The sequence below is a fragment of the Priapulus caudatus genome, unplaced genomic scaffold, assembly GCF_000485595.1.
Source record: "Priapulus caudatus unplaced genomic scaffold, Priapulus_caudatus-5.0.1 Scaffold2766, whole genome shotgun sequence".
Classification (NCBI taxonomy): Eukaryota; Metazoa; Priapulida; class Priapulimorpha; order Priapulimorphida; family Priapulidae; genus Priapulus; species Priapulus caudatus.
In genome coordinates, this window is record NW_014579827.1 from 2,394 (window position 1) to 13,122 (window position 10,729).

General features: G+C 48.2%; 2 protein-coding genes across 2 annotated transcripts in view; both read left to right on the forward strand.

Annotated features, from left to right (window-relative positions):
• Positions 1-2,638, forward strand: part of LOC106819036 — a 4,715-nt gene extending 2,077 nt beyond the window's left edge. Inside the window, exons 3-6 of the mRNA XM_014823696.1 lie at positions 519-683; positions 1,215-1,377; positions 1,546-1,650; positions 2,626-2,638. Of these exons, the coding sequence (XP_014679182.1) occupies positions 519-683; positions 1,215-1,377; positions 1,546-1,650; positions 2,626-2,638 (446 nt within the window). The remainder of the gene's footprint in view (positions 1-518; positions 684-1,214; positions 1,378-1,545; positions 1,651-2,625) is intronic.
• A 2,275-nt stretch (positions 2,639-4,913) lies between these two features.
• Positions 4,914-10,247, forward strand: LOC106819038 (nose resistant to fluoxetine protein 6-like). The gene is made up of 6 exons (XM_014823697.1): positions 4,914-4,922; positions 5,535-5,614; positions 6,758-6,865; positions 7,751-7,889; positions 8,182-8,380; positions 10,207-10,247. The coding sequence occupies exons 1-6, from the start codon at positions 4,914-4,916 to the stop codon at positions 10,245-10,247; spliced, it is 576 nt and encodes a 191-aa protein (XP_014679183.1).
• Positions 10,248-10,729: the final 482 nt, after the last annotated feature.

Sequence of the window (10,729 nt, forward strand, 5' to 3'; positions counted from 1 at the left end):
CTTGCTTGTGTGCGTGCGTGCTTGCTTGCGCGCGCGCGTGAGTGTGTGTGTGCGTGCGTGCGTGTGTGTGTGTGTGTGTGTGTATACGTGTGTGTGTGTGTGTGTGTGTCTATTTGTATTATATATGACACACATCTATTGTTGTTTTTACACAGCTGCGATAGACAACTATCTGGGTCTGACGAGGAAATTCAAAAGCCTTCCCTTCCAAGCGATCGTCAATGGTAACTTTGCAGTGGACACCTTCTTCACCATCTGGTGAGTCAAAACGTTTCTGCAGTTATGCAGCAAGCTACTGAGGGATTCCTGTAAACTACTAATATCGCTTCTAGACTCCTGTAGTGATTATATGAGTATATATATATATATATATATATATATANTCGTCTCGTCTCTTCTTCGTTCGTTCGTCGTCGTCGTCTCTCTCTCTCTCTCTCTCTCTCTCTCTCTCTCTCTCTCTCTCTCTCTCTCTCTCTCTCTCTCTCTCTGACGCCCATTTTTCTCTCTCTCTCTCGCAGACAGCGGGGCGGTGAACAGCTTCCTTCAGGCCTTCTCCCTCGTCACGAACATGAAGTACGTGTTCCGCTGCAAGCACCGCGATGACGGCTTCCCGGCGATGAACGGTCTCCGCGTACTCAACCTGCTCTGGCTCGTCTGCATGCACACCAACTTCTACTGCATAGGTGAGAAGGTAGTCGCAGGGGTAGAGAGGCGTGTGGGGGGGGAGAAGGGGTGTATGTGTGTGTGTGTGTGCGTGCGTGCGTGCTTGCTTGTGTGCGTGCGTGCTTGCTTGTGTGCGTGCGTGCTTGCTTGTGTGCGTGCGTGCGTGCGCGCGCGCGCGTGAGTGTGTGTGTGTGTGTGTGCATGCGTGCGTGCTTGCTTGTGTGCGTGCGTGCGTGTGTGTGTGCGTGCTTGCTTGTGTGCGTGCGTGCTTGCTTGCGCGCGCGCGTGAGTGTGTGTGTGTGCGTGTGTGTGTGTGGGGCGTGCCGTCGCGTGCATGCGTGCGTGCTTGCTTGCGCGCAGCCCCGCGTGAGTGTGTGTCGTGGTGCGGCTTGCTTGTGTGCGCTGCGGTGCTTGCTTGCGCGCGCGCCGTGAGTGTGTGTGTGCGTGCGTGTGGTGTGTGTGGTCGTGTGCTGTATACGTCGTGCTGTGGGCGGTCCGTCGATGTCTATTTGTCATTTATATGCACACATCTATTTTGTTTTTACCAGCAGCTTGCGATAGACAACTAGCTGGGTCTGACCGAGGAAATTCAAAAGTCCTTCCCTTCAAGCGATTCTTGTCAATGGTAACATTGCAGTGGAACCTTCTTCAGCCATTCTGCGTGAGTCAAATTACGTTTCTGCAGTTATGCAGCAAGCTACTGAGGGATTCCTGGTAAGACTACTAATATCGCTTCTAGACTCCTGTAGTGAGTTATTATGAGTATATATATATATTTATATATAATATATATCATATGATATATAGAGAGAGAAGAGAGAGAGAGAGGAGGAGAGAGCGTGTGACGTAGCTAATTACGTGTGATGACGTCGTGTGTTGCAGCGGCTTTCTCGTCTGCTATTGGACGGTAAAGAAGTTGAACGAGAGAGGCGACTGGGGCGACAGACGATTCTGGATTCTAAACTTCTACGTGCACAGATTGTGGAGGTAAACACCTACCCCAACCCCTCCCCCACCCCAACTTTTCCCCACCCCCCGTGCGGCGCCAGTGTGGCCGTCCTCCTGCTCTTCCCCCCCCCAAGCTACTGTCTCTCTTCCTGTCTCTGTTCTTTCTCGCACAAACGCATAGAGGGGGGGGCTTCTTTCGGTTTCGATATCACCGATAATAAAAAATCCGATTCCGGGAAAAGAAATACGTTTTAGAAAAACACGGTTTCAAAGTGGAGGTGTAGTGCGTGCGCGTGCGTGTGAGCGTGTGCGTGTGAGCGTGTGTGTGTGTGAGCGTACGCGTGTGTGCGTGAGAGCGTGTGCGTGAGCGTGCGCGTGTGTGTGCGTGAGCGTGCGCGCGCGCGCGCGTGAGTGTGTGTGTGTGTGTGTGTGCGTGCGCGTGTGTGCGTGTGCGTGCGTCCGCGCTCTCATCGTAACTCCGTCATTCGCTTGCAGGGTGCTGCCCTTGTATAGCTGGAACATTCTTATGTTCACTGCTTATGTTATTCAACATGCTTAACATGCTTATGTTATTCAACATGCTTAACATGCTTNGCTTAATCACGTCGTAACGCGAGCAGCAGTCGTCATTGTGCTAGATACCGCTCGCTATCCAGGATCCTCCAGGCGGCAGGAGGGAGGTTGGGCGGTAGGAGGTTGGGTTGAGCGGGCGGGAGCGGGGTCATTATTTCTCGTGGTTTTCACTCAAGCGCGTGAGTGTGTGTGTGTGTGTGTGTGTGTGTGTGTGTGTGTGTCTATTCTCGTGTGTTTAACTCCAGCGCGTGAGTGTTGTGTGTGTGCGATGTAGATCCATGTGTGCTGCATGTGTGTGATGTGTGTCGGAGCAGAATGGCGATGTGTCTTGGATGACGTGGTGTGTCACTCACGGCTGTTGTTGTTGTCCATGTTAGCGTTACGTGGCTTGGTCAGATGGACGTCAGGTTGTCACTCTCACGCGTTGTGTTTTCTGTTTAGCTGTATACAGTGATCTTGGAAATGAACGTGGTTGATCACTCACGGCGTAGTGGTTTCTGTGTTACGTCACAGTGTCTTGGAGCGAGACGTGAATGTGTGTCACTCCAGCGGCGTGTTTTTACCTGTGTTAGGTATACAGATGTCTTGGCATGGACGTGAGTTTGTCATCAGCCGTGTGTTTCTCGTGTTTACGTATACAGTGTCTTGGATGGACTGTTGTTGTCACCAGCGTGTTCTCTGTGTTACGGTTACAGTTCTTGGATGGACGTGGTTGTCACTCACGCAAGTCGTGTTTCTTGATTAGTTACAGTTGTCTTGCATGGACGTAGGTTTCACTCACGCGATACCCCTGCTGTTATTCTGTGCTTACATACCAAGTTAGTGTTTGGATGACGTACCGGTTATCACTCCGCGTTGTTCTTCTGTGTTAGTATACAGTGTTCTTGGATGGACGTGAAGTTGTCACTCCACTCGTGTTGCTTTCTGTGATTACGTATACCAGAAGCTAGATCTCCCATATGTCTTGGATGATCGTCGGTTGTCACTCACGCGCGTTGTTTGCTGTTGTTACGCTATCAGATTGTGTTAGGATGCGAATCGTGCGTGCGTCTATCACCGCGTCGTTTTCTGCTCTTACGTACAGTGTCTTGAGTATGGACGGTTGTACTCACGCGTGTGTTTCTTATTTACACTATATCGAGAGCTCTGTGTGTATGGACGTGACGGTTGTCACTACAGCGGTTTGTGTTTCTGGTGTTACGTAGCTACTCGTGTCATTTTGGCAACTATGGAACAGTCGTCTGTCACTCACGCGCCGGTGTTCTCCTGTGTTAGCTATAACAGTGTCTTGGATGAGAAGCGTGGTTGGTTCACTCCGCGTGGGTTTCTGTGTTACGATATACAGAATGTCTTGATCATGACGTGAACGTTGTCATCCGGCAGTGCGTGTTTCCTGTGTTCGCCTATACCAGTGGTCTTGGCAAGGACCGTAGTGTTGTCACTCACGCGCTGTGTTTCTGTGTTACGTATTACGTGTCTTGGGATGGAAAGAATGGTTGGCACTCACTCGCTGTGTTGTCTGTGGTACGTAGTACAGTGTCTTAGGTGGACTGTGGTTGTCACTCGAGACTCGCTCGTGTTTGCTGTGTATAGTATACAGTGTCTTGGATGGACGTGGTGAGTCACTTCACGCGTGATGTTTCTCGTGTTACGTTACAGTGTCTTGGATGGACGTGCGGTTGTCATCACTGCGCGTTTTCTGGTGTTAGTTTCCAGTGTCTTGGAATGAGATCGTTGAGTCTGGTTCTACTCACGCGTCGTGTTTTCTGTTTTACGCTATCAGTGTTTGGAAATGAGAGCGTGACGTTGTCAACTCACGTCTGTGTGTTTCTGTGTTTACGTAATTACAGTGTCCGTTGGATGGACCGTGAGTTAGTCACTCACGCGCCTTGTGTTTTTGTGTTACGTATACAGTTCGCTTGGAACATGGACGTGTCTGTACACTCACGCAGTGTTTTCTCGTGTTACGTGATTAAGTGTTTTGGATTGGATCGTGGTTCGTCACTCCAACGCGCTGCTGTTTTCTGTGCAGTTTTACGGATACCCAGCATGTCTTGGGATGGACGGTGGTGTTGTTCTCGAACGCGTGCTGTATGTCTGTGTCTACGTATACAGTGTCTTGGCAATGGAACGTACGCGTTGTCACCTCACCCGCGGTGTTCTCTGTTGTTACGCTATCAACCAGCTCCTGCTCTCTGGAATGAGACGTGTTATGTCCGTAACTCACGCGGCAACTTGCGCCATGTTTCTGTCTGTTACGGTATTACGAGGCTGTCTTGGGATGGACACGTGGTTGTCACTCACGCGTCGCCTTGTTTCATTGTGTTCTCATGTTAGTTTAATTTTTTTTTTTCACCCAAAGTGGTTCCCATTGCCATGAGACGATGAGCTTGCTCACCTCACGGCGACCCCGCAAAAAAACGTGTTTCTGTGTTACGTATACAGTGTCTTGGATGGACGTGGTTGTCACTCACGCGTGTGTTTCTGTGTTACGTATACAGTGTCTTTCGGACATGGAGTGCGTTGTCATCACGCTGTTGCGTAGTTTCTGTGCTAGCGGGTAAGTAGCAGGTGTCTTAGGTGATATGGCAGTTGGGGTGTGCTCACTCACTGCGGCAGTGTTTCTGTGTTACGTATCAGGTGTCTTGGCGAATGGACGTGTCGTCCTGTTCACTCTACGCGTGGTGTTTCCTGATGATTATCGATATTAACAGTGATCATTTTGGGCCATGGACCACGTAAGGTTGTCACTCACGCGTGTGTTTCTGTGTTACGTTACAGTGTCTTGGATGGACGTGGGTTGTCACTCACGCGTGTGTTTCTGTGTTACGTAATATACAGGGTGTCTTGGGATGGCACTTGGTTGTCACTCACGCGGTGTTATGTTTCATGCTCGTTCACGTATACAGGCGTCTTGAGCATATGGACGTGGTTGTCGCTCACAGCCGACGATGTTTCTGGTGACTTACGGTTATACAGTGTCTTGGATGGACGTGGTTGTCACTCACGCGTGTGTTTCTGTGTTACGTATACAGTGTCTTGGATGGACGTGGTTGTCACTCACGCGTGTGTTTCTGTGTTACGTACCAATGGTGTTGTTTCCGATGGGTGGCACATAGCGTTGTCACTCAACGCGTGAACCACAGACAACATCAAAGCCATCCAAAACGACAACAGCCAGACAAATGTTTCTGTAGTTACGTAAACAGCCATCGCGGCCATATGGACGTGCGTTGTTCCACTCACCGCGTGACGCCGAAACCACTGTTTCTGCTGTTACGTATACAGTGCTCTTGGACCAGCATGACGTGGTTGTCACTCACGCGTGTGTTTCTGTGTTATGTATACAGTGTCTTGGATGGACGTGGTTCATCGCATGCATGATGCAGTTCTACTTCGTCAGCCCAGTCTTCATACTCATGCTGAGAAAGTAAGTGTGCGCGCGTGCGTGCGTGCGTGCGTACGTGCATGCGTGCGTACGTGCATGCGTGCGTACGTGCATGCGTGCGTACGTGCATGCGTGCGTACGTGCATGCGTGCGTACGTGCGTGCATGCGTGGGTGCGTGGGCGCGTGCGTGCGTGTGTGCGTGCTTACGTGCATGCGTACGTGCATGCGTGGGTGCGTGGGCGCGTGCGTGCGTGCGTGCGTGCGTGCGTGCGTACGTGCATGCGTGTCTGCGTGGCAGAGCGTGCGTGCGTGCGCGTGCGTGGTGCGTGCGTGCAGTGGCGTGCGTGCGTGCGTACGTGCATGCGTGGTGCGTGGCGCGTGAGTGCCGTGCGTGCGTGCGTACGTGCATGCGTGTGTGCGTGGGCGCGTGCGTGCGTGCCTGTGTACGTGCGTGCTGCGTGCGTGGGTGCGTACGTGCGTGCGTGCTGCGTGCGTGGCGTGCGTACCGTCATGCGTACGTGCATGCGTGAGTGCGTGCGTGCGTGCGTGCCTGCGCTGCGTGCTTGCGTGCGTGCGTGCGTGCGTACGTGCATCGTGGGTGCGGTGGCGGTAAGTGCGTGCGTACGTACGTGCCGTGCGGGCGTGCCGTGCGTGGGTGCGTGGGCGCGTAAGTGCGTGCGTATGTGATAACGTGCCTGCGTATGCGCGTGCGTACGTGCGTGCGTGCGTGCGTGCGTGCTTGCGTGCGTGCGTGCGTGCGTACGTGCATGCGTGGCGCGTGGGCGCGTAAGTGGGCGTGCGTACGTGGCGTGGGTGCGGGGCGTGGGTGCGTACGTGCGTACGTGCGTGGGTCGCGGGCGTGGTGCGTACGTGCGTGCGTGCGTGGGTGCGGGGCGTGCGTACGTGCGTGCGTGCGTGGGTGCGGGGCGTGGGTGCTAACAAACAAATCTAATCTGGCACACTCGCGACCCAAAAACCTTTACAGTAAACATAACTTGAACGTAATATAACGAGCCAGCCCTCTAACTAATACAACAATGAAAGATCCATATAAATGCAGAAAAAGACTAAATAATACAAATAATACGATAATACGAAAAAAACGCCGAAAACGGACAAAAGCCACGCAAGATACGTCACGTGACGCTCCTTGTTTTAAAAAAAATATAATTCTTTTCGAACAGGAACTGGAAAATTGGCGTTGCCTTCGTCGTGGCTTGTATAGCGGCCTCTATGGTAACAACGGGCGTTTTAACGGTGAACTATGGACTGCCAAGCACGTACCTGGGACCGTAAGTATAGATACTGCGCTCGTGCAGCATGCACTGCAATTATATTTGTAGATTAATGTTGACAAATGACACGGGAAAGACAAATGACAAAAAAGAGCGTAGGTAGAGATGGCGCTTGTGTTGCATGCACTGCAATTACATTTGTAGATTAATGTTGACAATATGACAGGGAAAGACAAATGACAAAAAGAGCGTAGGTAGAGATGGCGCTTGTGTTGCATGCACTGCAATTACATTTGTAGATTAATGTTGACAAATGACACGGGAAAGACAAATGACAAAAAAGAGCGTAGGTAGAGATGGCGCTGTGTTGCATGCACTGCCAATTACATTTGTAGATTAATGTTGACAAATGACACGGAAAGACAAAATGACAAAAAGAGCGTAGGTAGAGATGGCGCTTGTGTTGCATGCACTGCAGTTGACAGTCGCCTGGAGATTATTGTTGATAGAGGACACGGGCGAAAGAAAAATGAAAGCGGAACAAAGAGAAAGAGAGCAAGAGAGAGTGAGAGAGAGAGAGTGAGGGAGAAAGAGTGAGTGAGAGAGAGAGAGAGAGAGAGAGAGAGAGAGAGAGAGAGAGAAGAGAGAGAGAGAGTGAGTGAAGTGGAGAAAGAGAGTGAAAGAGAGAGAGAGTGGAGAGAAGAGAGAAAGAGCGAGAGAGAGAGAGAGAGAGAAAGAGCGAGAGAGAGAGAGAGAGAGAGAGTGTGTGAGAGTGAGGGAGAGAGCGGGGGGGGGCAGAGAGAACGTGTGTGTGTGTGTGTGCGCGCGCGCGCGTGTATGTGTGCGTGTATGTCTCCAACCCTCTCCATCTCTCGCCTTCCGTCCATCTAACCTCGATCTTCGGCATTTGATGACGTCATTCTTCTACGTGCGCATGCGCAGAGCGAGCGTCAACACGACGGACACAGGTATCGATCACATCTATACGAAGCCGTACACTCGCATATCTCCCTTCCTCGTCGGAGTTCTGCTCGGCTACTACTTCGCCGTCACGAAAAACCGACGAGTCAAGATTAACCCGGTCAGTGTGTGTAGGTTAGGGGGTGGGGTGGTGATAGGGTTAGTGTTGGGGTTAGGGTTTGGGTTGCGATTTAGGTTGAGGTTAGGGTTAGGGTTAGGGTTTCCAACATAGATTCTCTCTTGTTGCAATACAACCGAAAACAAATTTTTTTTTAACAAAAAACAAAATATTTAAAACTAAAAAACAAAAATAAAAGACAAATACAAAAAACCGCGCCTCTTGTTAAATACAAAAAACTGCCACCAATCGCGCCTCTTGTTAATCTAATGACGTCACGTGCGTCTTTCTGCAGTTCGTCGTCGTCGTCTCCTGGCTGCTGTCTATCACCGTCGCCCTGCTCGTCGTCTTCGGTCTCATCGACCACTACAGCAACATCCTCGACCCGAACTACAAGAGTGTGCTCAGCAAAGCCATCTATAATAGCTGTGCTAGGTTCGCATGGAGTCTGACCATCGCCTGGACTATCTTCGCCTGCGCGACGGGCAACGGAGGTGAGAGAGAGAGTGAGAGAGAGGGGGAGAAGGGAGAGGGGGAGGGGGAGAGAGGGGGAGAGTGGGAGAGGCGGGGGGGGGAGAAGGAGCGTAGGTTCGCATGGAGGCTTCTGATACTATAGATAGAAGATAGATAAATAGATTAGATAGGAGGATAGGTAGATAGGTTAGGTAGATAGATAGGATAGATAGATAGATAGCGTAGATAGGATTGAGCGATAGATTAGATAATAGATAGATAGATAGATAGATAGGATAAGATTAGGATAGATAGACGGATAGATAGATAGATAGATAATAAGATAGATAGATAGATAAATAGATAGATAACGATAGATCGATAGATATGATAGATATTTTTTTTTTTTTTTTCTGATAGATAGATAGAATAGATAGAATAGCATAGAATAGTAAATAGATGATAGATAGATAATCGATTAGATAGATAGATAGCAATAGATAGGAATAGATAGATAGATAGATAGATAGATAGATAGAAGATAGATAGATAGATAGATATATAGTATATAAATATTATAGATAGAATAGATAGAATAGATAGATAGATAGATAGATGATTAGATAGATAGAGATAAGTGATAGATAGATAGATAGATAGATTAGATAGTATAGATAGACTAGCATAGATAGATTAGATATTATAGATAGATAGATAGATAGATAGATAGATAGAATAGATAGAATAGATAGATAGTACAGATAGATAGTAGATAGATTTAGATAGTAGCTAGATAGATAGATAGATGAGATAGATAGATAGATTAGATTAGATAAGATAGATAGTAGATAGATAGATAGATTAGATAGATAGATAGATAGATAGATAGATAGATAGATGATGATAGATTAGAATAGATTAGATAGATAGAGTAGATAGATAGATAGATAGATAGATAAGATAGATAGATAGATAGATAGATAGATAGATAGATAGATAGGCTAGATAGATAGATAGATAGATAGATATCATAGAATAGATAGATAGATAGATAGATAGATAGATAGATATGATAGAATAGCATAGATAGATAGATAGATTGATAGATAGCATAGATAATGAGATAGATAGATAGATAGATAGATTAGATAGATGATAGATAAGATAGGATAGCATAGATTAGATAGATTTAGATAGGATAGATAGATGTAGATATGATAGTAGATAGATAGATAGATAGCATAGATGTAGAGAGATAGATAGATAGATAGATAGATAGATAGATAGATAGGATAGATAGATAGATAGATAGATAGATGATAGATAGATAGATAGATAGATAGATAGATAGATAGCATAGATAGATTAGATAGATAGATAAAATAGATAGGATAGATAGTAGATAGGATAGATTAGAGTAGAATAGATAGATAGATAGATAGATAGATAAGATTAGATAGATAGATAGATAGAGGTTAGATAGACTAGATAGATAGATAGATATGATAGATAGGATAGATAGATAGATAAATAGATAGATAGCTCGTATAAGAAGTATCGCTACATTCACATTGATCGTAATTTCGCACCGCACAAGTTACACTGCGCCTGTTGCGACACCTTTGAGCGTTTAATGCACCTCCGCCACCACGACCTCCCCCCCCCCCGATTCGCCCTCCGCCCCCGCGGCCGTGCGTGTCGCCATAATCACCCTCGCTGGCTCTGTTAATCGCTGCTCTTTTGTTTTCGGCTGTCAATTCGGATTTGAGAGTTCCCTCAACTTACCGCCACGTCTCTGCTTTTATCGCGCGAGATTTTCCCTATCTTTTGTGTGTATCGCGATATTAAACTAGCACGGCTTACGCAGAGTTTAATATCAAGCAAGGTTTCCGCAAGCTGAAAGCGTGAGATCATGCGTGTGTTGCTGTGTGGTGCTGTGTGTGTGTGTGTGCTGTGTGTGTGGTGTATGTGTGTCGTGTATGTGTGTGTGTGGCCGCATGTGTGTTGTGTGCTGTGTGTTGTGTGTGTGTTGTGTGTGTGTGCGTGTGTGTGTGTGTATTGCGTTTGTGTGTGTGTGCGCGTGTGCGTTGTGCGTGTGCGTGTGGTGCTGGTGTGTGTGTGTGTGGTGTGGGCCTGTTGTCGTGCTGTTGTGTTGTGGTGTGTGTGCGTGTGTTGTGTGCGTGTGCGTGTGCGTGTGTGTGTGTGTGTGTGTGTGTCTGGTGTGCCACGCGCGCAGTTCGAAACTCGTGCGTGTGTCGCTGCTTGAGATCTTTCGATGTGTGAATCCGCGCTCGTACCGAAAGCGGTTTTGGGTAGGGGTAGGAACGGGTCGGGTGTTGCGGTGCTCGATTTGTGATTCTTCCGTGTGGTCTGCGTCAGTTGTCGTGTTG

Bases quoted from the DNA above. Each gene is read 5' to 3' on its own strand.
- LOC106819038 (XM_014823697.1), top strand. The intron at 5,615-6,757 runs GTAAGTGTGCGC...CTTTTCGAACAG, and splicing joins TTCATACTCATGCTGAGAAA to GAACTGGAAAATTGGCGTTG. The intron at 8,381-10,206 runs GTGAGAGAGAGA...CGGCTTACGCAG, and splicing joins CTGCGCGACGGGCAACGGAG to AGTTTAATATCAAGCAAGGT.